This window comes from Patagioenas fasciata, chromosome 8 (genome assembly GCF_037038585.1).
Source record: "Patagioenas fasciata isolate bPatFas1 chromosome 8, bPatFas1.hap1, whole genome shotgun sequence".
Taxonomy (NCBI): domain Eukaryota; kingdom Metazoa; phylum Chordata; class Aves; order Columbiformes; family Columbidae; genus Patagioenas; species Patagioenas fasciata.
Window position 1 is genome coordinate 42,593,318 of NC_092527.1, and position 26,917 is coordinate 42,620,234.

Sequence of the window (26,917 nt, forward strand, 5' to 3'; positions counted from 1 at the left end):
TGGATAACGCGCTGGCGGGTACCTGTGGATGATGTGCTGACTCCGCAGGTAGTCGAGCGCCAGCGCCATCTCACAGATGTAGAGTTTGACCGTTTCTTCCGTGAACTGGACGTTCTGCTGCAGGTGGTAGCGCAGGTCGCCGCCCAGCAGCAGGTCCACCACCATGAACATGTCCTCCTCGTCCTGGAAGGAGTACCTGGGGGCGCACGAGTCAGACCCAGCCCGGGTCCCTCTCCTCACCACCGCAGCTGCAAACCTTCCCACGTCACACCTTTCTAATGCAGCGAGCGCGGCTCAAGACGCTGTCTGGCTTTTTAACCTCTGGCTGCCCTGAGCAACGCTGCCCTTGGAGAGCGCGCACCCCCATTAACTGCAGCGCTGCAGGCTTTGCTAACCAGCCACTGCAAAGACACTTTGCGTTTTCAATGGGGAACAATCTGATAAACCTATACTGAAAATATTTCTGCCTATCCTGAAAAAGGATTGGAAAACACAAGTGCTAATTTAACCGTAAAAACCAGAAAAAGATTGATATTTACTGTAGAGTAAAACGCCTCTCTAAATGTGCAGCGGATCCTGCAGCAGACTGACAGCAGCGAGGACACACCACACAACAGCGTTCAGTTGTTATATTTGGTGATGGTGTTCCTGAGGAAAGCGTATGTGGGATTGTATAATCCTTATGAATCACACACTCCTGCTCTCGTCTTAAACGTAGGCATATTCTATAAGTACGAGCCGGCAGGGAAAAGGCTGACTGAAACACTCATCCCAACCCAACCAGCGATCTGAGGATACAACGCACCATTTTCCAAAGCTTGTAAATGTACCTGTCATGCAAAATGTGATAATGATATACCTGAGCTCTCTGGGAATGTATTTGACTTGGCCAGCGGACCTGTTGCAGAGCGCTTGCTGCCCCCAGCCGCTCTCCAGCAAAAGTCATGCGCCTGATAATTCCAATAAATCTCATAACTTTATTTCAGCCACAGGTCAGTAAAACCAGTTACATTCCACATCGCTCCATACTAACACGATTGTGTGTGCACTGGCAGAAACCATCCTTGTTACTGGGTAACGCTGAGGGATCGCATTTTAAAAAATCCCCTCAAATCCGGCTGAAATCCAACCAACACCTTAGTAATGCTCTGGAAATGGCCCCGTGTAGCACAACCTGACGGGCGCTGTATCTCCTTGGCCGCCTCACAACCGCACTGACGCCCCCAGCCGGCAGCCCTCGCCGCAGGGCTGCGGGGCCGCTTTGCAGGGCCCAGCTGGGCTCAGGACAGCTCTAAACCAGCCCTAAACCCGCTGCAGGTAGGACCGACCCCAGTAACGCCCCACTGAGCACACTGGCTGCGGCTGGGAGCAGTTCTGTGTGTTTAAACTGCTAGCCAAGCTCCGTGAGACCGAGCCCTTTAGAGGGACCAAATACTGTGCAAAACACTATATTCTGTGTAGCTTTTGTATTAACAGTGGGGCCCCTGGGGAGGGATGTGACAGTGGCATCAGCAAGGAGGCTGTGAAAACACACAAAGGCTTTCCATGGAAAAAGAGAAGCTAAGCCATTTGAACGTTTGATGCCATAACGTTCAGTATCTCCTGTGCCATGTTTCCTGAACACATGTCACGTTACCGCGGGCTGTCACTGCGGCACTGTGACATCCGTGACCCCGAGGACGGGGACACCGCGGCGGTGTGAGCACCGGGGGCGGGGAGAGGAGCCGCTCACCAGAGGTTCACCAGGAACACGTGCTCGATCTCCTGCAGGATTTCCAGCTCTCGGAACACGTTGCGAACCTCGTCTCTTTCGATGCACTGCTGTTTGTTCATGTACTTCATGGCGTACATCTTCTCGGTGTCCCTCTTCTGTACGATACACACCTAGAGCACCGCAGAGGGGGAGGAAAAAGGAGATTTAGCACAATGTTCCATATCCTCACTTGCTGCTTTGCCAGGCTGAGCCCCGCAGCGCCCAGCACTTCTACCCTGCTATCGAATACTCCTGGTCCCCGGGCTGTGACTTGGGACGCACAGGTATGAGCACTTCTCCCCCAGCCCCGGCTCCATTCTGCTCAGAGCATGGCTCCCCACCTCTGGCAGATTGGTTTTCATCTGCTGCGCACAGCGCTGCGCTCTGAAAGGTCAAAACAAGCCCATTTGTTTTAGCAGAAAGCCATTAGCATGTACATTCGTTACCAACAACAACCGCCGCGCCCCAGCAATGCGGCGGGACTCTGTCCCTGCAGCACGGACCCTCTGCTCCGTGTCACGGCCCCAGTGCCACACACCCAGCCCAGGCCCCTGGGCCCAGCAGTGCTGAGCCACCCGTTCTCCTGGCACCAGCGATGCCCTAATTAGCAGGGTCACTATTTTTAAAAGAGCTAATTAGTTATCAAGGTAACTATTTTTAAATGAAATAATGACATTTCTACATCTGGTATAATTACATCTCTCCTCTTTTAATTACCAGACATGCTCTGGATTACAATGCGCTGGATGTATTTTCTTTGAGAAAGAACTAATCTGGCTTTTTTGGCCGTGCAGCCTGCGTCCCGAGCAGCACCGGAGGCTGAGCAGGTGACATCTCCAGCGAGGACACGGGACTCTGGGGGGCAGAAAGCACCGCAGACAGACAGGAGCCGCAGAACTCTTCCGCGCTTCTCAATCGCTGCCATTAATAACCATTTGCAAGTGCTAATGGCGCACAATATCATATCAGCAAGGACATGCTACCGCAAGAAGGTGACAAAATAATAGGTGGTTATCATTAGCCTGATAAAAACACCCCAATTAGCGAAGCACACTGCGAAATTACGGGGACAATTTTGCAGTCATCATCACAATTACAGTAAGAACGGAGAACTCTGCATTGCAATATCTCCAGGCTCGGTGCAGACCTGAGGGTAAGGGCTCCCTTCTCGAGCAGCCTCCCCCGAGCAGGTCTCTCCGGTGGAAGACGCGCGTTGCTCTGGCACAGCCGGCACAGCCCATGGCCACGGTGACACAGCTGGGCCACCGCAGCCCCGCTGTCCCCAGGGCATGGCACACGCTATCCCCAAGGGACGGCACACAGTGTCCCCAGGACATGGCGCACGCTGTCCCCAGGGCACGGCACACGCTGTCCCCAACGGACGGCACACAGTGTCCCCAGGACATGGCGCACGCTGTCCCCAGGGCACGGCACACGCTGTCCCCAAGGGACGACACAGAGTGTCCCCAGGGCACGGCACACGCTGTCCCCAAGGGACGGCACACAGTGTCCCCAGGGCACGGCACACGCTGTCCCCAAGGGACGACACACAGTGTCCCCAGGGCACAGCACACGCTGTCCCCAAGGGACGGCACACAGTGTCCCCAGGGCACGGCGCACGCTGTCCCCAGGGCACGGCACACGCTGTCCCCAAGGGACGGTACAGTGTCCCCAGGGCACGGCACACAGTGTCCCCAGGGCACGGCGCACGCTGTCCCCAAGGGACGGCACACAGTGTCCCCAGGGCACGGCACACAGTGTCCCCAGCACTGCCAGGGACTGTCCACAACACCAAACATACGGTGAAACCTCTGCTTCCTGCACACGTCATGGCAATAATGACCCTGCCGCAAAGCCAAGCACCAGCAGGATCCAGCCCCTGCCTCGAGCAGGCTAAACTGGCTGCACATTTCATAAAACAGGCAAAGATAACTTCATATTTTAGAAGTTCTTCAAGCAGAAAAGACATAAGAATATCCCTTTAAAACATGGTCATTGCTGTATAACTCCTCTAAAAACAAACGGTTGAATAACAGCCTTCTAGGCACTGAACAACATCCTTTCCTGATGTCACTTTATTTCACATTATGGCTAGAAGCTCATTAATGTCTACTTCATTTTATTTTTGTAGGTTGTGACTTGCAATATCTTAACAGGTATTGTGCTTTATATTTATGTTGCTTCTTGTTTCTCTGCAGGGAAAATAGAAACCTAGTATAATAAATCAGCAAATGACGAAAACTTCTTGTACTCTGTGATCATAATAAATAGTTTCCCGAAATGGAAGAGCATCACCTACATACAAAGCAACGGCAGTTTCGGGCGCTCTGGAAATGTTTGTTCTGGGTTTTCTGGAACATAAGAGGCCCGTGGGCGGCCATGGGAACGTCCCCGTGCCAGCGGGGGCAGCGCCGGGGGCAGCGCCGGGGCCGCTCCGTGCACGTGTCTGTACCGCTGGAGTTACCGCGGCCATCGGTAATCAACGACCACGTTAATACGGCACCTGGTGGGACCCAACGCAACCGGAGCAGCGCCAGAGCGGAGTCCTGGCCACCCGGACCCTGTGCCGCGGGCAGGACCCCGTGAAACGCCCCAAACGCAGCCCCCGCACAGACACGCGGCCCCAGCACCCGTCTGTTCCTTTGTGCTCCTCCTCTGCACATCTGTTCCCGGGGAGGGAATAAACATCGACTTGGTAACAACTCAGCGTGGTTTTCAAAATTAATCTCAACCCATTTTCGAGCCCATCTACAATGCGAAGCCACGCAAGAAAGCAGAAAGAAGAGGCTACAGTGTCCTCATTCCGCATAATGCGGTCCCTCGCCACACAAAGGAAACGTTCAGTGGTTAAATACAGCCATTAGGAAAAATGGTATGCGATGCTGCCAGATTCGTGAAGCAGAAGGCAGGCATCAGCTGGTAGGATATTGCTCAAGACATGGCACATAAAAGATTTAATAGAGCCCCAGATACCCTGAACGCTCAGCTGCTGCCAAGTGCTCTGTGTACAGCTGCCTTTGCTTTCACTGCGCTGAAGGCAGAGAGGCTCTGGAGCTCGCGTTTGCGATTCAGGACATGAGATGTGCATTTAACATCGTCCAGCGCCATCCCGCGTCACGGGGCCCCAGGCAGCGACAACCCCCGACTGTCACCGGAGCCGGCAGCTCCCCACCTGCACCGGGGACAGTCTTGGTCTTCACTCAACGGCCCCAGCTACCATCTCATTAATTCTGAGGACCATTGAACTCGGTTATATTAAAAAAGTAATGGGGAGGAAAGCTGACACTTGGCTTCGAAACACCTCTCTTTAAGGCAAGAGCTGTCACTGAGAAACGCAGCACACGAACGGAAGCGTTCAGAGCCGTGTCCCTGCTTTGTGCACGGTTTTTGTCACCCAAAGCGGTGAAGAAGTTAGCCTGGGGGACGAAGCGACAAGCTTTGAGAAGGAGGGATGAGCGGGCCTGGAGCGGAACAGCCGGCACGGCTCCGAACCGCGTCCTGGGTCGGTGTGGTGCGGCTGTTCTCACCGGCTGCTCCAGGGAAACAGCAAGAACTCCGACTATCAGACCACAACTGGAGAAAACAAAACAAACAAAGAAAAAATAATACTGAGACTAAGTAAGCAGAAGGCACCCGAGGGACTCGCACTCCCGACTGGTTCATCTTGCGCTCCCACCCGCTCCGTGCCCGCAGTTTGCAGGGTGAAGCTTGCTCTTTCGGCAGGAGCGCGCACACCATTTACACCAACACACACCCGGCGTCAGGATAGAGCCCCAGGATGAACCCGATTCTGCAGCATCGAAGCGCTCTCCGTCACACCAGGGACTAAGCACCAAAAGCAGAAACAAACCCTAACCTGCCAGGCATTACTTGGCTTCTTATTGCCCTGCATCACTCACCGAGCTCTGGCTTACAAGAGTCATTTCTATTTCCCACCCAAGCGTGGTGTGAGCTGGCATGGAAACAGAGCTGGGCTTTGGGGCTTTTCCCATGTCCTGGGCACTCAGACATCACGTCAGTTTTGGAAGTTCTTTTTTGTTCTTGTTAATTTAGGATGCTTTCCCCAACCACTCACATTTCTGCTGCTCTGCACATTTCCCGTCCAACCTGCTCTCTCTTAGGCAGCCTTCGCCTTTTCTCCTTTACAAACCCAGTAACTTTTTTCCTGCTGATTCTGAAGGAATCCAGCGGACTGAAATCCCCACTCAGATGAAAGGTCATCTAATCATTTAATAGCATGTCCTGACTTATCTCAAACTAATTATAAAGGGGCAGCGCAATTTCTCTGGGCTCAAACAAAAGCGAGTGGTTTGCATTCCGGGCAGGATCTGCAGAGCTGATAAATGCTTGAGCTTTCTTCATCTTGGCTGCACAAAGATTACATTTTCCTTCTGCAAACGCAGATGTCATCTTCAATGACGGTCCCCACGGTCCTGTCCCCGCAGCCCTGTCCCCCAGCTGGGCCAAGATCTTCCTTTCGCTGCCGAGCTGCGAGCAGTAGCTTTTATTCTTGAATGTCTCGGTGGCTTCTGCCTTTGAAAGATGAGACAAATGCCCTGTAATCCTTACGCACACAGACATCTATTGACTTTGGCTGAGAGCCATCAGGAAGTTTCAGCGTACAAAGCTGGATTTTGCTTATTTTGTTTTTAGAGCAGAGCCAAGGCTTAGCATCAGCAAGCGCTGCACACCAACGTCCAACACCTTAATCCCACACGATAGTGGACCACAGCTGAAGGCTGCTCTAGCTTATAAAAATGCTTCTTTGGAGTGGTTGCACCTTGCCCACATACACTGATTTCCCTTCCAACTTCTGCTGACTCCCCTTGGGTGTTTGTCTGGACTCCCACCGTGGAACACCCACAAAACTCCAGTAAGATACTGAAACGGTTAAAAAGTCTCTATTTCCCCCTCTCCAGGGATGAAGCACTGCAGTTGTATCATAAGTGGCCATTAGGGAAGCGGCTGCGGCTCGGGGATGATGCATCGATCCCTCTGGCAGCGCTGATTTAATCCCCGCAGCGCTCTCCCGCCATTCATCACCCAGAGGAGCCGTTTCCAGCTCTCAAGTACAAGCCAGCCCTGATGGAGTCATGAGGAACGATCACGAGCACAATCTGGCCCTAAGCTTTGAGCCAGCGAAGGAAACCCCAGTGACTCCGAAAGGGGCCACCTCCTGCACTGGTGCCTGGGACCAGGCGCTGCCCCGGCCCAGAACCGGGCGCAGGTGCACGAAGAATTGGGCAAAAACCTTGTTTCAGCAGCACTTCTGCTGCACAGCTCAGCCAGACATAAAACTGCTGTGGCACCCAAAAACATCAGTAGGTACAGGGGCAGCGTGACGGACAGCGAGGAAATGGGAGATTCACAGCCTCTGGAGCAGGAAGAACTAAGCTCTTTGTTCTGAAGGACCAGAAACAGTAAGGAGGCACTTAGCACGACGGATAAACAGCTTGAGCTGTTTTAGAGAACCAAATTCGGTTTTGATCACTAAATGTTACAGCAGGAACGGGGAAAACAGAGAAAGAACTGGTACTTTTGAGAGCGCCACGTAAGCCCGCGCTGACCGCACGTCTGCCCAGAGCAGCCGAGCCTGGGCCCACGGGGCACGTCCGCCGTACGCCCCGGCCACCCCAGCGCCCTGGAGACCGGGGCAGGTGCTGGGAGGGTTCGGAGCCAGGCTGCAGGAGCAGGGACAGCCAGCTCTCCTCGCACAGAGGAGCGAGAGGGTTGGCATTACTGGTCTCCTGCAAACGTGAGTTCATCGAGCAAGGGGGGAGCCTCTGCCTCGGCGCCTGAGAGCGGCTCTGTACCCAGAGCTGCACACAGAGTATCGCCAGTAATACAGAAAAAACTGAAATCAACCCTCGGCTGCCATCAGGGAAGGAACAAACAGGGAAGGGAAACCGAAGGCACTTGCCACGGTGTCAGTTGCACAGGACACGGTATCAGTTACCCTGTCATTTAAAAGCAATCTTCGTATCCATTTTGTATTATGATGGCACTGATGATAATTGAAACACAATCTTTGCCTGGTAATTAACATCTGTGTAACACTTGTAATTAAAAAGATAATATTAACTTGCTCTACAGTTCTCATAAGCAGTAAGGATAAAACCAGCTATTCTTTTTTTTTTAGGCATAGCCGAGATAGCAAAGCTTAAAGCTGCCTCCTCGGTGTATTTGCAGGGATATAATTAAACTACCGGGACTCATTAAGCACACGATCCATGGTGAGCAGCTGATGAAGCTCTGCCTCGCACAGGCCAGCCCAGCGTGGGGACAGGGGCTCGTCACAAGCCATGGGACCCCATCCCAAGTCCTCCCTGTCTGGCCAGGGCGCCCCGAGCGCCACCAGCAACTGAAGTGGCTGTGCCAAAACCACCCCCTGCCTTCCCCTGGGGACGCTCCTGTGATCCCTGTAACCAGGTAGTGCCCTGTGACAGCCCAGGGAAGGCAGCGCCTCCTACAGAGCCACAGACACGCGCGAGTCACGGGCAGCGCAGGTGAGAAACGCCGACTACCTCCTCCCAAAATCACCTCACGTTTGTCAAATCGGATTTATCTAATTGATAAAGAAAGTTCTCAGAAAGGCATCAGTTGCATTGACTCTGACAAAAGCAATGACCGGGCACCTGGGTCCCAGGCACCCGGGTCCCGGGCACCCAACACCACGGCTTGGCTCTGCAGATGTTCTCCTCTCCCAACACCCAGCCATCAGCAAACGAGGAAGGACAGACAGACAGACAGACAGACAGATGTGCTTTCAAACACCGCTGGAAGTGCAGCCACAGGCAGCACAAAGCTGTGTGCCTTGAGCAGGATGAATCACAAATAAAAAGTAAATTGATAATTATCTGGTACAGGGGACAGTAATATCAGCTGATGTAAGGGCAAGGGCCGGGCTGCAGCCCACGGGTACCCCACCCAGGAGCAGCTCCTCCGCAAGGACAGGACCAGAGAGGCACCCACCAGCGCCAGGATGCTGGGCCCTCTAAGAGGTTCCCCCCGTGGTTACTGACCCAGAGTGTGGCTCCATGGGCGCAAGGGGCTGGAAATGTCAAAGCAGCAGGCACCGCCGGACCCTGCAGCCCCTCACCGTCCCCTGCAGCCCCTCACCGCCCCCTGCAGCCCCTCACCGCCCCCTGCAGCCCCTCACCGCCCCCTGCAGCCCCTCACCATCCCCTCAGGGCTGCTCCCGGCGGAGGGGGCTCCGGGAAGCCGGGAGATGCCAGACCTGTCCCCAGCAGCGCTGCTCGGACGCTGCGCTCGCCCCGCAGCCCCGGTGGCAGCGGCTGTGCCACCGCGGGGCGCAGGTCCTGGGAGCAGGGCTGGAGCTGCGCACACAGTACCCGTGACGCTCGCCCCACGCTCAGCATGGACACCGTACTGTAATACTGTCTGATCCCGAACAGAAACATACTTCGAGACAATCAAAAACCTTCACTGCTTGATTATGCAGCCTATTTAACCAGAACTTTGTTCTGGGAACAGTTTTGACAGCGGTGTCTCTGGCAGTGTTTTTCCCAGCTATTATCGCCAGCACACAAAGACCCATTGGAAAGAATGGGACATCTGCAGCTCTGGTCCCAGCACCAATCTGCACAGCAATCTCTATGATGCCACGCTGAACCAGGGTCAGTGACACATCCACGCTGGCCGTGGCCAGGGGCTGCTCCCACGTCTCCATCATTCGGCCGAGGCTCCGGTCTGCGGGCACACGGGTGCTGCCCTGCGTCCGGGTGCTCAGCTGGGCCTCAGGACAGCGGACGCTTCAGGTGTGACGCTCACATCGCCGCTCCCACAGCAGCCCAGGTGAGACGGCAGCGCTTACAGACCGGGAACACAGAATCACAGAATTGTTTTGCTTGGAAAAGACCATTAAGATCATCGAGTCCAACCACTGACTCAACACTGGCACTGCCCCATGTCCTGAGAACCTCATGTCCATCTGTCCAGCCCTCCAGGGACGGTGACTCCAGCACTGCCCTGGGCAGCCTGTTCCAATGCCCCACAGCCCTTTGGGGAAGAAATTGTTCCCAGATCCAACCTCAACCTCCCCTGGGCAACTTGAGGCCGTTTCCTCTGCTCCTGGCGCTTGTTCCTGGGGAGCAGAGCCCGACCCCCCTGGCTCCAAGCTCCTTTCAGGCAGTTCAGAGATCAGAAGGTCTGCCCTCAGCTCCTGTTCTCCAGCTGAACCCCCAGCTCCCTCAGCCGCTCCCATCACACTTGTGCTCCAGCCCCTCACCAAAACCACCCCCAGGATCGGCGGTTTGTCCTCCCCAGGTCCCAGCACAGAGACGGTCACTGCCCTGGGCCTGCTGGCCACACCAGTGCTCTTGGCCACCTGGGCACACACTGGCTCATGTGGCACGAACAGGTCCCGTTGGTAGCAGCGGGGGCCGTGCCGGCAGCGGCCCCAGGACGCGGCACTGCGGCAGCTGCTCTGCCGTTAACGGCTCCAGCCAGGAGGGACCACTTCACAGCTCCACCTCTCAGAATAACAAGTACTTTCATAACACAGTCTCCCCTTCAGAGGCAAAGGTCCAAACCAGAACCTGTCTGCCCTGGATAAAGCAAATTAAAAGGTGTAACGTTGCGGTGAACGGAAAATGGCTGCGGTTCTGAGGAGCCGTGCCCTAAGTGCAAACCGACAGCTCCACCAATCTGCCCTCACATCTTCGAGAGCTGATCTGATTTTCTATTCCAAACACCTCGCCACAATTCACCCCTCCAAATATTTTTTGCGGAGTCTCACAACTTTACTTTCTCCCTGCTGAAAAGTTGTGCTTTATCACAAGACTGATGAAGGACTGGCTTGTCAGAGCACCATAAATCATTAAAATCTCTTTAATTCAGTACTGCTGTTTGCTACAGCCAAGTTGGAACAGTAGATGATAAAACTTTAATTCATAGCAAGCCTGTTGGTGTTTTTAGGTCGTGTCAACACTTCCATTAAAAATCCCTTGCTCGGTTGTTTATGCTAGGGACGGAAACGTCTTCTGGCCCAAAATAAAACCTGCTGTTGAAGGTGGCGCCTCGGCGTGCCATAGAGCAGCAACCTCGGCGCCGCGCTCCTAACTGCGCCCGTGTTCCCACCTCCGGCAAACCCGCAGACCCAGGGGGAAACTCAAACCCACCTTGCTCAGAACACGCAAAACCAGGCTGGCCCGTGGTTTTCTTCCAGAACGAGCCACCTTTCCCTCTTGCTGTCAGCACAAAAGGCACAGGACCAGCACAGCGACACCGCACCAGGGAACCCTCCTCACCGGCTCCCGGCACGGCGAGCAGGGAGCCAAGCCCTCCCTGGTGTCTGTTGTCCAGTATCCCCAATCCCTGCAGGAACTGGTGGGAGGGGAGTGCAGAATGTCAGCCACATGCTCTGAATCCTGCGACTTTGAGCAATTTTAGGTGATTCGTATTAAGCGATTCCTTTTAATGTCGTGTGGAGAAAATAACGTCTCGTCAGAGATTAAGCAGATGTTTCTATAACTGAGTTTTGGATATGGGTGATTATTTGACTTGCAGCTCCAAAAACATGTTGACTTCTTCACCTCATGAGAGACATTAATCCAAATAAACAAGCAAAAACTAAAGAAGTGACGGCACATAAGCCTAAGAAACAAAAAAGAAAAAGGAGCATTTTTCTTTAGTTTTCTTTGTCCTCGTTCTCCACCGTCTCCCCTCTTGCATGCCAGCCATTCATCACTTGATAGCAATTTTAGTCAGCTATCTCAAAATCGGCTATTGCTACTGAATACTGAAACAAAACTGAAGGGATTTTGGCTCATCTTCGGCCGTGGCCACGTGTGTTGGACACAGCGCTGGTGCAGACGCGCCGACCCGAGCAGAGCGGAGCCCGCGGGATGGGGGGCGGACAGGACACACGTCCCGGGGCCACGCGCTGCTGCGGGAAGGCTGCTCGGCATCTACGTGTTTGTGGAGCTTCAATCACAAGTTCACATCTCTGCTGGGATTTTCTGGCTTTAATAGCGTTTAAAGAACGATGAAAAATCAGAGCAACCTGCAGAAATGCCAGGAGACGCCATGACCCACCTTCTTTCTGCCTTTGGGATCCAAACCCGGACCTGCCATTCACTCCAGCTCTGCAGCACTCCACGGATTTACATGAGGGTCTGGACCCCGTTGTACAGCTACAGTTGATGAGTCTTTTCTGAATAAAAGTGGAAAGTAAGTCGTGCTACAGTGTTGAGTTAAGTCTTCTATTTGGACTCACATTACAGTTATGATTACATTCGGTGATGTTTTATGCGCCGGTCGAAGAGGCAGACAAAACGATTTTTTCAGTTCCATATTTGATAAAACTTGGGAACAGAGAGAAATCTAATTATTCCCAATGAAGAATGGAGGGCTTTATTTAATCTCTGAACATAAATTAAGGTTGAAGCTTTCCCTGGTCCCAGACAAGAACGCTCACTGTGGTGCTCGAAGCAGCTCATCGCTCCTCTCGCAGCAGCACTGCCGGCAACGGCGCTGAGAGCCGTGTGGCCCAGGCACCAAAGCTTCCATTCTGCGCTGAGGCAAATCAACACAGGTATCATTTTTCAGCTGAGAAAGAAGGGGACGCTCACGTTTCACAGCGTAAAAGCTTCAGGAGGAACGAACGCCTCTTGCGGCCAAATGCTCCGTTTCCCATCGGCAGCACTTGCTGCAGCGCGCCCATGGGCTCAACACCACCCGGCTCCAGAGGGACCTGCCCTGGTAGCCATCAGCACCCGGCCCAAGGTCTTGCAAAGAAACCATGACAGCTATTGCAGCACAGACACCATCAAAGCAGTTCATGTGGGAAACAAGGCAAATCACCACCTAATCCTCAAACGACTGTGGAAGAGGCATTTTCCAAAGAGAAAGGCAGACAGGCAAGCTGGGAAGAATAAAAGCCCATTGTGTGCTCACCAACGGGAAAGACACTTTGCAGTAAGCCCGGCTCACGAGCAGTTTCTGTCCCACGGCAGGTCCGGCCCGGTGCTGAGCTGAGCTGGGTGCACAGCACAGGCGGGACGCCCTCCCACTGCGGTAGAATTATGGCAAATAACATAATAATAATAATAATAATAATAATAATAATAATAATAATAGAAGAAGAAAAGAAGAAAAGAAGAAAAGAAAAGAAGAAAAAAGAAGAAGAAAAGAAGAAAAGAAGAAAAGAAGAAGAGAAGAAGAGAAGAAGAGAAGAAGAGAAGAAGAGAAGAAGAGGAGAAGGAGAAGAGAAGGAGAAGAAGAAGAGGAGAAGAAGAGAAGAAGGAGAAGAAGAAGAAAAGAAGAAGAAAAAGAAGAAAAGAAGAAGAGAAAAGAAGAGAAGAAGAGAAAAAGAGAAGAAGAAAAGAAGAAAAGAAGAAAACAAGAAAACAAGAAGAAAAGAAAACAAGAAGAAAAGAAAACAAGAAGAAAAGAAGAAGAGAAGACGAGAAGAAGACGAGAAGAAGAAGAAGGAGAAGAAGAAGAAGAAAGAAGAGTTTCTGTAGTTAATTGTATACCAGCTGCATCAGTTTACTTTTCTCATGTTCCATCTTTTCTCCATTGCTGAGACACAGAAAATCCCAAGTGCTTGTGGGTAGCTCCTGTATCACAGTATCACAGTATCAAAGTATGTTTGGGATTGGAAGGGACCTCAGAAGATCATCTAGTCCAATCCCCCAGCACAGAAAACCCAGAACACAGCTGTAGCCAGGGCAGCTTTCTGGATTTGTGTCTGTTCCATTGCTGTGAGCTACAGGTTTGGTTTTCAGCAGCGTGCGGACACTTCCATAGCGAGTCATGAACTTCAGGCTTCTTTGAACACGGATCCAAGTCACAGGCAGAAACACATCACGGGAAGAAAAGGACACATCACTGAGTGACGGTGCTGCCAGCGCAGCAGAACGGGTACACCCATCATGCTCTGTACAGCTAGACAATACGTACTTTAATAAACTATTATAAAAGCGCTTGGGGAATACTTGCTGCATCATGCTGATATATTCATAATTTCATTAGAACAGAGGACATTGTTCCTTATCATTTATGACATTAAGTGGTTTGTAACTGGATTGTCCAACCATGAGCATTAACAGAACATCCCAAACTCATAAGCTGCAGCTTCTAAGGACCTGTAGATGATTTTGACGTCCAATGTAGCTTCGATTTTATTGTTGCCAAATCCTGCATCTGATGCTGAAACATCCCTCCCTTGCTCTTGGTTCAATTAGCTTGTGGGGGTGTGCTGTCTGATGGCTTGTCAGAACAACACAAAAAATATCCAATTCTGGTCATATTTAACCCACTGAGAAATTCATCATTAACATCAGCAAAGCAGGGCACGTCTTTAATAACAAGATTTTTCACACCGGCCATGGACCGTCAGTCCATTGGTGCTCTGCCCTTTCCTGCTCCACTGTTGTTCTCGTGCGAGTCGGTGGGAGCCCCGCAGCACATGAGTGTAGAGCAGATGGGTGTGCAATGCATGGGTGTGCAATGCATGGGTGTGCAATGCATGGGTGTGCAATGCATGGGCGTGCAATGCATGGGTGTGCGCCACATGGGTGTGCAACGCATGGGTGTGCGCCACATGGGTGTGCAACGCATGGGTGTGCAATGCACGGGTATGCAGCACATGGGTGCGCGGCACATGGGTGTGCAGCACATGGATGTGCAACACATGGGTGCATGGCACACGGGTGTGCAACACAGGGGTGCGCAGCACACCCGGCTCCCCCAAAGACCCGCAGCTCCCCGCTCCTCACCCACCCCTGGGTTGGCCCCTCTGAACACAAGTGCCGGTGTCTGATCCAGAGCCACGTGCCACCCAATACACAGCATATGTTAATCCACAAAAAGGTCTCCTTAATCAAAGACCTGGAGACCAGATGGCATTTGCGGCTTAGGTGGAGGGAGGAAGGGGGTTTGTTGTTAGAATTGAATATTGAAAAATGTCACACGTGAGAAGTAGGAAGAATCTGAGCAGGAAATAGCTATTTAGCCTTGATGCACACGCAGCAAATGATGTGAGAAGACGCCGGAGCTGACACAAGCCACAGCAAGCTGTCCTGGCATCGCTGGGCAGGAGCAGCTCCGTGGTTCAGCTCGGGGCGCTGCTCCCGCTTCCAGACTCGGCGGAGCCGGCGCGGCGCTGCTGGGAACGCGCACCGAGCGCCATCGATCCGGCTGCCGCGCGCCGCCCGCTCCCAGCCCAGGCTGCCGGCCCCGGGGCCCCGCAGCCCCCTCGCGATGCCTCCCCCATCTGCAGGTGGTTGTGCAAACAGGGACACAGCACTGACAGCGGGGAATGGGAAACAAAAGCTGTGCTGCCTTCTGAGCGGGGACACACACCACGGACTTCGGCACAAACAGGAGCTAAGGGTCCAACGGGCAGAGATAACGTGGAGAGGCCAGGCGAAGAATATGGCAGAGGGATGTCCTAGAGGGTCCAGCCTGCGCTCCTACAGTGTCAGAGAAAGGGCTTGGATTAATAATGACAATAACTAAACAGCCACCTGCAACATTCACAAGTAATTGGAAATACGCCTTGTTTTTAAAAGAGAGCATGCCGGACATTCCCCTCTGTAGGGACTTCACTGCCACTCTCGTTTTGGGCAGCTGGACACACACGTGGGACCGCGGCAGAGGGTTCTGTGGAGGAAAGAGAAGCTGCGCCTACGCAAGCCTGGCCTGGTGCCTCCAGCTCAGGGGACTGAGCGGGGCCCCGGGAGCTGCTGCTCCTGCCGAGGCTGTAACGGCACAGCATCATCTTACTCTTTATAGCAAACTTCATAGTCTTTACACAAACATGTCATGTGGAAGATGTATTATGGATTTGCTGTCTAGGCTTCCTCCCACTATCGACCTTTCTGCAAACTGCGGTAGGAAAGCAGCAGATGTGCCTGTTACCGGGTGACTCCGGGGCTGAGACGGCCCTGAGAAGGTGCAGGGCCCGGGGAAGGCTGGCTGCCTCCGAGCAGCAGCATCTTCATCTCCTGCGCTATTTCTGGGCATTGCCTGGTGCACAGGTCCTTGCTGTGCAGTGCAGAGCAAGGGAAAAGCAGCTTCTCCAAACGGCAAAGTGATTCTGAGTGCAACGCGCTCCTCAGGCACAAGGCAGAGATTTGTACAGCTCCGAGGCAGCAGGGGAAGGGAAAACGTGGTGGAGGGAGGGAGGGAAAAAACCAGCTTGGAGGTGGATACCAGAGGCAGGCACTGCTGACATCCCCGCAGCAGCAACAGTGAAGACTGAGAGGGAGGCAGAAGTGAGGAAACGGCGAGTGGGACCATTCAGCACCCTTTGTTCTCCCCGCTTCCGCCCCTGCCCACCACTGCCATCCCTAGCAACAGCCGCGGTGGGACAGCCGGGGGACAGTGCCGGTGTCACAGCTAGACCTGCTCCTCCTGCCAGCCCGGGGCTCCGGCTGCCCCCAGGAGCTCCGGCTGTCCCCAGGAGCTCCGGCTGTCCCCAGGAGCTATGACTGTCCCCAGGAGCTCTGACTGTCCCCAGGAACTCCGGCTGTCCCCAGGAGCTCTGACTGTCCCCAGGAGCTCCGGCTGTCCCCAGGAGCTCCGGCTGTCCCCAGGAACTCCGGCTGCCCCCAGGAGCTCCGGCTGCCCCCAGGAGCTCCGGCTGTCCCCAGGAGCTCCGGCTGTCCCCAGGAACTCCGGCTGCCCCCAGGAGCTCCGGCTGTCCCCAGGAGCTCCGGCTGTCCCCAGGAGCTCTGACTGCCCCCAGGAGCTCCGGCTGTCCCCAGGAACTCCGGCTGTCCCCAGGAGCTCCGACTGTCCCCAGGAGCTTCGGCTGCCCCCAGGAACTCCAGCTGTCCCCAGGAGCTCCAGCTGTCCCCAGGAGCTCCGGCTGTCCCCAGGAGCTCCGGCTGTCCCCAGGAGCTCCGCTGCGCTGCACTGCAGGCTTGCGCCAGCACGGATCCAGCCTGCTGGACTTGCTTATGGCTTCAGGAATTAAACACCTGTGTCTGCTTTCCTACGAAATGGGGTGAAGGGACTGTTTTTTCATACTTTTCCCTACCGACTTTCAGGGCTGTTGGCCAGTTTCAGTCAGATTTTATAGATGGATGAACATCTCAAAGATGTGAAAGTTCCTCTCGGCTTTGTGAAAACCAATCAGACAAGAAAAAAGACAGAGATCCAGAAGGAGGGAAAGGCTCCATCGTTAATTAAACCGTATTATTAGACAGCAGGGAATCCTTTTTAATTCCTCACACCAACTCAGGCTGCACTCCTACGTGTGAGGAGAGATGAGCTTCATTCTGGCAACAAGGCACATTGGTGCTGGTGCCCTTGGATGGCAAACGCAACTGGACAAGAGCAAATGCAAGACTAAAGTGAGGAGTAAAGAGGCCCCGCAGTCTGCAAAGGGTGGGCAGCAAAGCAACGAAAACAATTCAGGGGCTGGTTTGTGGTGGATTAAAGAGAGAGGCTGGCTTGTGCACAGATTTATTCTGGGCCATGCACAGGAGCTGCGGTGCATTTCTCATCTCCCAGCAAGCACAGCCGGGGCGCTCTGCCGGCCCCCCCGGCTGGGGAAGGCACAGCAGGGACGTGTGGCTGTGACTAACGGCTGGGTGTCGCACACTGCGCCACAAGAGCCATCCTGACCCCGCGAAGAGGCTCCAGCAAAATACACAGGCGGCTTCCCCGGCACAGGATGCAATGAATCAGTGCACAGGCTACGGCGAGCCCTGGGTTAGAGTCTGTTGGAGAACAGGCATCGCGTTCAAATGCCACGATTTGCACACAGCATCCCATTTTCCTCCAAGCCTCCTGGTGATGAGGAACCAGCAGGTTTTGGGATGCGGGAGGAACAGAGGCCGTCTGAGCAAGCTGAGAAACCACAGGAGTGTGGGGCGAGCCCAGCACACAGAGCAAAGCCAGCCTGTCCTATAAGCCCAGCACACAGAGCAAAGCCAGCCTGTCCTATAAGCCCAGCACACAGAGCAAAGCCAGCCCGGCACACAGAGCAAAGCCAGCCTGCCCCATGAGCCCGGCACACAGACCAAAGCCAGCCTGCCCCATGAGCCCGGCACACAGAGCAAAGCCAGCCTGCCCCATGAGCCCGGCACACAGAGCAAAGCCAGCCTGTCCTATAAGCCCGGCACATGGAGCAAAGCCAGCCTGTCCCATAAGCCCAGCACACAGAGCAAAGCCAGCCTGTCCCATGAGCCCGGCACACGGAGCAAAGCCAGCCTGTCCCATGAGCCCAGCACACGGAGCAAAGCCAGCCTGCCCCATGAGCCCAGCACACAGCGTAAAGGTGCCAGGGTGGTGATGCTGCCCACCACGCGCTCTGCACTGTCTAACGAGTCCCTGCCCGGGCAGCCCAGGGCCATGGGCCGGTGCTGGGCTGGACGTGGGCACTTCGAGCCCGGGGCCATGGGCAGGTGCTGGGCTGGACGTGGGCACTTCGAGCCCAGGGCCATGGGCAGGTGCTGGGCTGGACGTGGGCACTTCGAGCCCGGGGCCATGGGCAGGTGCTGGGCTGGACGTGGGCGCTTCGAGCCCGGGGCCATGGGCAGGTGCTGGGTTGGACGTGGGCGCTTCCTTCCTCCGCTCTCCTGCACCGTGTTCCTGCCCAGCCTGCGGCTGCTGCAGGAGCATCCGTCCCACCGCCTGTGCCACCTCCCGTCCCACACCACCGTGACTCATCCACGGGGAATGACGGGGGCTGAAATAAACCCCAGGCAGCTTCTGAGGCAAATGTTAATAAGGCACTGTGTATATATTAATAACAAAAGTGGGCAGCTTTTACTATAAATCACTGTCTTATGAAGTCTGATCCTGCAGAAGCCCCGAACAGGCCCTCGGCGGGGGTGCACGGTATCGCAGCCCCGGCAGCTTCCAGCCGCAGTCGCTGCCCACCCTGTCACTCCAGATCACCCAGCAGCATTCTCTGCTCTGCCACTTTCCCGCTGCTGCCCCACAACCCGAGATCTGGACAGGGTGGTGCTGTTGGACCACATCGCCAGGTGGGCTTTTAATTCCTTGGCATTCTCTCTCCTGCGGCATTTCCCGATGGTAAAGGGTGCTCCCGCCGCCCCCCGGCGCCAGGGTTGGGCCATCGCCAGCGTACGGACAGTGACAGGACCATGTCCGGCAGGGACGTGTGTCCGGCAGGGACGTGTGTCCTGAGGCCCGCCCGCAGCTCCCGACAGCCCCCAGCCCCACGCGAGCTCCCGTCCAGCAAGGGAAAACACCAGGACAAAGCACACCCCTGGGATTTCAGTATCAAAGGGTTACATTTCTAGCCTTTCTTCTGGGGAAAAACCCAACATTTATAAAGCTGGAAAAAAGGACAAAATATCAAGCTTGTGTTGAGATCGAAGAGATATTCAGTTGAGAACAGACTTTATGGGAACCTTATTTATGTTGTATCTACTGAGTGGGCATTTGTGACCTTTAGAAAACGGATTGAAGTTTTTCTATACCCAGCTTCAGGCTGGGTGAACTCTTAGAGCAACAGAATACTGAAGTTAAAGTAGCTCTGCAAAGCAAACCACATTGCAAACTGCTTCTCTTTGGAAACATCTCCGGGGGTGACGGGTCCCGGCTCCCCAGCCCCACCGGCAGCTCCGAAAAGCGCTGCCCTGCCGCTGCGCGCCCTCGACCTCCGCAGGTCCCACCAGCACTTCACAAACCACGCAAAGCAAAGAGGAAAACAAGAAAGGTGCAAGCTGCCTGTGCGCTGCCCGCCCGGCCCGCACGTGTCGTTCCGTTCTCTCTGGAAAACCTCACTTTGCGTTGCTGTTCATTCCAGCCCCATCCCCGGGTTTAATCCCCTGTTTCCGACAGTGGACAAGGACGTGAATCCGTGCTGAAGAACCTCAGAGATGTTCAGCGGTACAGTGAAGATAGTGAATTCCCATCTATCCCGCTCTTTGTCACTTGGAAAAGGTGTCTGAGTGGAGGGACAATCGAGAGGGAAGCCCGGGGGGGCACAGGGCTGAGGGCTCCCCGCTGTGCGCCGGGGCAGGGCGGGTTTGCAGAGGGACACCTCGGGATACCAACCAACACCTTCCCGGAATTCCGGGTCTCATCACAGCCCCCGTGTAGCAGAATGAAACCGGCAGCGTGTTTCGCGTTGAAACGGGGGCTCACAAACCACATCCCCCCCGGACACCCTCTCCCGGCCGCTGCTCCGCAGGTGACGGCGCCGGCCCAGCCACGCTGAGCCACCCCGGAACACGACGCTGACAATCACATAACATCACCTCTAATGCGGATGGAAAATATTACACATTTGCTAATTTGAGTGAACATGGAATCGAGCGTGACCTTCATGTGATCAACAGTATCCGAAAGATGAGGGGACGGGACACGGGCTCTGCAGCACCGTCCCGATGGGGCACATAGCGCCGAAATCAGCCAAAGCAGCTAAACTGCTCCTATCTGCCAAGGAAGAGTTGCCAGGTAGGTATTAATAGTTCTAAATTTTCTGCAGTTGAACGCCAGTCGTAAATTACTTTGTAAATGTAAAAAGCCTTTCTTGGTATCAAAGGAAATGTAGCATATTGACATAATTATCCAGAAAGATGAGAGATGAATCATTTCAGCGTTTTGTTGAAAGTGTACATACAATTCTGGTGCCTGATAGACTGCTCCAGGCTAGACTTAACCTCGCTGCACCGTCAACAGAAGAGGAAGCAGCCATGAGGAGCAGCTCTCGTCAAAGCCAAAAAGGTCCTGCCCTGGGACAAGAACATGTTTTTCTCCTTTTCATGTTCTGAGCAGAATTAATTTTCCAGCACGAGGTGCTGCTGTTCAACAGAATAAAACCTCTTTTTTCCTGAAAGTTGATATTTGGAAGTGTGGGTGCCCAGAGAGGTGGTGGATGGACCATCCCTGGAGACATCCCAGGCCAGGCTGGACGGGCTCTGAGCAACCTGAGCTGGTGAAGATGTCCCTGTCATGGCAGGGGGGGCACTGGGGAGCTGGGAAGGTCCCTCCAGCCCAAACGAGCTGTGATTCAGTGATTCTATGAGTCTTCTCATATGAGCTCAAAAACAAAAGTTAGCTGCTATTTTTTGGCAAGATTTTGAGTTAAGTTTTGGTCTTTGATGATGAGCAGGAGTCAGAAGACCTGCGAGTTACCATTCTCACCAGGGCTGTCTGGGGAGACCTCCCTCCCTCCGCTCTTCGCCTTATCTTCAAAGCACTACCCCGAGGAAGGACCCGAGCTCGTATCTCACCATTCTCCATCATCTAAAGTTACCTCAGAAACCTGACATAGCTCTTCTGACAGCTTTTGCCTCCTCTCCTCAAGAGACGTGGCTGCAAATCCGGGTTACTATTCAAATCCACCCTCTCCATGACTCGCACACTGCTCGGCTTTGCCTTTTCATGAGCCCTGATCCCACGTGGAGCCACAACAAACCAGGGGGAGTTGTGCCCAGCACACAGAGACCCAGGTGCTGGACAGCTAACGGAGGCTGTGACGAGACATCGTCATTAGCGAGCGGTGCTAACGAGAGCACCATGACGGATGGTGCCCGTTCTCCTGGCTGCCGGAGCCGCACTCACCTCGTCCAGACCGCGCTGCAGCTTGCACTGCTGCTGCTTCCCAAGGCTCCAGGGAGTATTCAAGAGGAGATTTTCAGCAACTCAGATCTCAGATCTCCTGAGAAATTTCTCCTTTGCAAGGTTTCCGAGCAGCAGAAGGAAGTTTGGACCGTGGAGCGCAGCGGGAAGGGGCAGGACGGCTCACGGCTGCGCCGGGGCGCGTCTTCTCACCCTCGTGGTCTGAGCTGCCGAGCGCAGCGAGATGGACAGAGCCGCAAGCAACGAGAGGGCACCCAGCTTGCCTCCGACCGCCCAGCCGGTCCTGTGCCCGTCCCACCGCGTGCAGACACCGCCACCACCATCTGAACCCGTCCCTGCTGTCCCACAAGGCTGATATTGCACATTCTGCACCACTTCCAAGGCCGTTTCCCTGTCCCACTCTATCACAAAGCCCCACACCCCGCGGCCATCACATAGGAGATGGGGACAGCCAAATTGAGCCATTTTCATGAACCGTCACCAGGGTTATGGGTCACACCGCTCCTGTCCACTGGTGCACACACCTCGGACAGACAGAGGGACACAAGTACTGCTGGGGCACAGCAAAGCGCAGGGGACGGAATAACCGCCGAGCAGCACCAACGCAGCCAAGTCTCCTGCATTGCAACACGTGTATGGACACACGCACGTGCACACACACGCACCCCGAACTTCGTGCCCGCAGTGCAAACGAATGGTGTAAAAAGCCGTGACAGAAGCAGCAAAACGTTATCTACACAGGGACTGAGTGAGAGCCAGCGAGAAAGGGAGGGAAAAAGGAATAAACCTAGGAAACCAAGCAGTAACTGATTCCCAGAGCTATCCAGCTCTCTGATCATCACCTCCCACCTTCTCCCACACGCTTGGCATAAAAGACTTGTTAAAAATAAACAGCAATAGCTTCAGCATCACTCATTTCTGAGTGGGAAAACAGCCCAGGGCTTCAGAGAAGCCTCTTGACCACACCACGCCAGCTCCATCACCCAAACCAGCTCAACCACTCAAACCAGCTCCCAGCGCCTTCCCGACCCACCAGCACCCTCACAACCTGCAGATCCTCTCAGGAAACAACACATAACGAATATTCACCATGAAATGGTCACAATTGCGCTGGTAGTTTACAATACAGCTGTTTCATCAAGATGCCAAGAATTAAAGCAATGCCAAACGGCAACAAGGTATTTTCCTGAATGTGTTTTTCTGCGTTTACTGAGCAGCCGTCATCTGACAATAAGAACAGCCCATTCCAGCACTGTTACCGTTTCAATGAATCGTAAGGACAGAACAGTAGGCACCTGATAACACACACAAGCAAAGCCAAGCCCGGGCGCTTGAGCCTACCTTGCCAAAGCTGCCCTTCCCGATCGCCCGGAGAATCTGGAAGTGGTCAAAGTTCACTACAAGGTAAAAAAGAAATATATAAAATTACAAATGCTTTATTGCAAAGATCTTATGTTTAAAAATAAGACAGCAAGACAACTAAAGAGCACCGGTCCAGCTTTTATTGGAAGTCACCGCCTCCCGGGGAAGACGCGGGACCCCTGTTTCAGCCGCTGCGTGCACCCGCAAGCCCAGCCCTGCAGCCCTGCTGGTGCTGGTGCTGGTGCGCAGAGCCGTGGTGCGGAGCCGTGGCAAGGAACGGCAGCACAGCTACAACACTCCAGCTGCCGCCTTCACCAGCAAACAAAGTTATCACTGCTAAACTATTGCTGCGATCTAATCTCAGTCTTAAATACACAAAAAAGATAGGTCTATATATACCAATGATGAGATAACGCCCCTTGCCACAGAGCTGGAGTGCCCCACAAACAGATAAATACTGTCACAAAAGCCAGTGTAAAGGACCCAGCATTACTGCCATTTTACAAATTGCCTCTTTATACCTCAGTCCCTTCACATCCTCCCAGCTCCGTGAGCTGCAGGGCTGGAAACGAAGCCCCTGGTGCACACACAGATCCTGGCGCACACGCCAATCCTGGTGTACACGTAGCCCTCGGTGCACACGCAACCCCTGGTGCACACGCAACCCCTGGTGCACACGCCAATCCTGGTGCACACGCCGATCCTGGTGTACACGTAGCCCTCGGTGCACACGCAACCCCTGGTGCACACGCAACCCCTGGTGCACACACAGATCCCAGTGCACACGCCAATCCTGGTGTACACGTAGCCCTCGGTACACACGCAACCCCTGGTGCACACGCAGATCCTGGTGCACACGCAGATCCTGCATGGGCACAGGCTTGAGCTGCTGCACAGCCCTGATGTGCTCAGGCACTTGGACAAGAGTATCGTTGTCAGTCCCTTCCAAACCAACTGTTCTGTTCTGTTCTACTTTACTCTATTCTGTTCTACTCCTATCCTATTCTACTCCTATCCTGTTCTACTCCTATCCTGTTCTACTCCTATCCTGTTCTACGCTGCTCTACTCTAAGCCCAGTGTGTTTGCAAGTGTCCGGAGGGCGCAGGAGCTGGCCGGTGTGCTGCGGTGCCCCCGCTCAGCTGCCCCCGTCAGCGCTGACACGGCACCGAGAGCCCGGTCGTGCCCGGAGCCCTGGGCGCCGTGTGCCCAGCACACCGTGAGCGCTGCACACACAGCAGCGCTGGGCACGGGGGCTGAATGGTGCGGGAGCTGGTCAGGGAGCACTGACCTCCCGTCTGACTGACACTGCAGACCACAGGCACACAGGAAGAGTGGGAGCAAAGAATTCCCTATAAATATTCCGAGTCCCACTCACAGACCTTAAATAAATGAACATCTGTCATCTCTGAGGATGAATCAAAAGCCCACGCATGCCCCTGGAGTTCCTATTACCCTTTTGTGCTAGGCTGATATCCAAAATATTGTTATTGTCACTTTTGCGGGACATTTTCTGCAGGAAAAGTTTGCCAAACGACATGGAAAACAGGGTCTGGGCCAGCGTTACCACAGATGCCCCCACACCCCCAGGGCCCCCGCCAGTGACGCCAAGGGCAGCTGCACCATCTCCTCCCCGGTGCTCCAGGACACGCCGTGAAACAACACGTGGGGAAACCAGAGCTGCCCTGTCCTCCGACAGCCCCGTGCAAGCAAACCCAGCGACGGAGCCGTGTCACCCACAAACACACGCAGGACCCCAGCTCCAGAGAGCGCCTCAACCGCAGCACCGCCCTGGCCATGCAACCGCCCCAAGGGCTCAGATCCACAGCCGCTCCAGGAGGAGAGCTCCGGACAATCCTCTATTATACTGTTTGGAACACTGTGTAGAAAGCATCGCCGTGGAGAAAACAAAACCAAAAGTGTCATTTCCATGTATCCATGGCTACAAGTGCTGCAGAAAGCATCCTCTAGTCAGCAGGCAAGAGACAAACCTGGATATGAATATTCACCAGGCCCTTGAACCTACCAGCAAACACGTCACTTTTAATAAACCAGACACACAGCTCTGCTGGTTTGAGTTCAGGTGATGTCAGATGCACAGGCACTGACTATCTTTTTCAGTTTCACTATTTTCTTCAGGAAGCAGTAAGCAATCCCATTACAGAAAAAGCAAGCCTCAACATTTGAGGAAGAAAATCATAGTAGCAGCCCGTTGTTTTTTGCGCACAACACACTGGATTTCTGAAAACGACAACGTATCACTACAGAATACATGATTAACCCTAAAATAGAAATCCAGAGCTGCCTGGAACAACTCCGGGTGCCCCAGAGGCTCCGGTTTCCATGAGCTGGCAGCAAAAGCTGCCGGTCACCTGCGGCCGAGGACCTGCGCACTGGGGATGGGGACAGTCCGGTCACAGACACGGGAGGGTTTCAGCACACGCTGCGGCCAGCACGGGGCACACCCCACCTGCCAACGAGCTGAGCTATGCTTATTCTATTCTATTCTATTCTATTCTATTCTATTCTATTCTATTCTATTCTATTCTATTCTATTCTATTCTATTCTATTCTATTCTATTCTATTCTATTCTATTCTTCCATTCCATTCCATTCCCATCCCATCCCCATCTGCAACGTACCAATGCGAGGCGGCACAAGGACACCGACTTTTCGGTCGCACCACAATCCAATGCCATCTGTTGTGCTGAAATGCCCCAACGGGTATTCCGTTTGCTCCTTGTGAAAAAACTACGCTAATTACTCCTATTGACTCCTCTAACAGCTCGTTATCGATATCGCACCTTCTCAGCTCAGTGGACTGCTGGACATCGGTATTTGCGACGGGAAACGTGCCTCTCGTCGGCGTCCAGTGAAAACCATGGATCACAAATGCAGACACATCCTGCGAGCCGGATGTGCGCAGTTTGGGGTGATCTGCTCCGGTGTCCAGCACACAGGAGCGATGGTGGCAGTGATCTGCTCCGGTGTCCAGCACACACACAGGAGCGATGGTGGCAGTGATCTGCTCCGGTGTCCAGCACACACACAGGAGCGATGGTGGCAGTGATCTGCTCCGGTGTCCAGCACACACACAGGAGCGATGGTGGCAGTGATCTGCTCCGGTGTCCAGCACACACACAGCAGCGATGGTGGCAGTGATCTGCTCCGGTGTCCAGCACACACACAGGAGCGATGGTGGCAGTGATCTGCTCCGGTGTCCAGCACACACACAGCAGCAATGGTGGCAGTGATCTGCTCCGGTGTCCAGCACACACACAGCAGCGATGGTGGCAGTGATCTGCTCCGGTGTCCAGCACACACACAGCAGCGATGGTGGCAGTGATCTGCTCCGGTGTCCAGCACACACACAGCAGCGATGGTGGCAGTGATCTGCTCCGGTGTCCAGCACACACACAGCAGCGATGGTGGCAGTGATCTGCTCCGGTGTCCAGCACACACACAGGAGCGATGGTGGCAGTGATCTGCTCCGGTGTCCAGCACACACACAGCAGCGATGGTGGCAGTGATCTGCTCCGGTGTCCAGCACACACACAGCAGCAATGGTGGCAGTGATCTGCTCCGGTGTCCAGCACACACACAGGAGCGATGGTGGCAGTGATCTGCTCCGGTGTCCAGCACACACACAGGAGCGATGGTGGCAGTGATCTGCTCCGGTGTCCAGCACACACACAGCAGCGATGGTGGCAGTGATCTGCTCCGGTGTCCAGCACACACACAGCAGCGATGGTGGCAGTGATCTGCTCCGGTGTCCAGCACACACACAGCAGCAATGGTGGCAGTGATCTGCTCCGGTGTCCAGCACACACACAGCAGCAATGGTGGCAGTGATCTGCTCCGGTGTCCAGCACACACACAGGAGCGATGGTGGCAGTGATCTGCTCCGGTGTCCAGCACACACACAGGAGCGATGGTGGCAGTGATCTGCTCCGGTGTCCAGCACACACACAGCAGCGATGGTGGCAGTGATCTGCTCCGGTGTCCAGCACACACACAGCAGCGATGGTGGCAGTGATCTGCTCCGGTGTCCAGCACACACACAGCAGCGATGGTGGCAGTGATCTGCTCCGGTGTCCAGCACACACACAGCAGCGATGGTGGCAGTGATCTGCTCCGGTGTCCAGCACACACACAGCAGCGATGGTGGCAGTGATCTGCTCCGGTGTCCAGCACACACACAGCAGCAATGGTGGCAGTGATCTGTTCCGGTGTCCAGCACACACACAGGAGCGATGGTGGCAGTGATC

The 26,917-nt window shown here is 54.3% G+C and overlaps 1 protein-coding gene across 2 annotated transcripts in view; it reads right to left on the minus strand.

Annotated features, from left to right (window-relative positions):
• The window catches only part of STK32C (serine/threonine kinase 32C), a 75,396-nt gene that overhangs the window by 11,276 nt on the left and 37,203 nt on the right, over positions 1-26,917 (minus strand). Inside the window, exons 2-4 of one of the 2 annotated variants that reach the window (XM_065843922.2) lie at positions 22,631-22,686; positions 1,733-1,884; positions 23-196 (exon numbers count right to left, since the gene is read on the minus strand). In XM_065843922.2, the coding sequence (XP_065699994.1) occupies positions 23-196; positions 1,733-1,884; positions 22,631-22,686 (382 nt within the window). The remainder of the gene's footprint in view (positions 1-22; positions 197-1,732; positions 1,885-22,630; positions 22,687-26,917) is intronic. The other variant, XM_065843923.2, reaches the window with a different exon arrangement.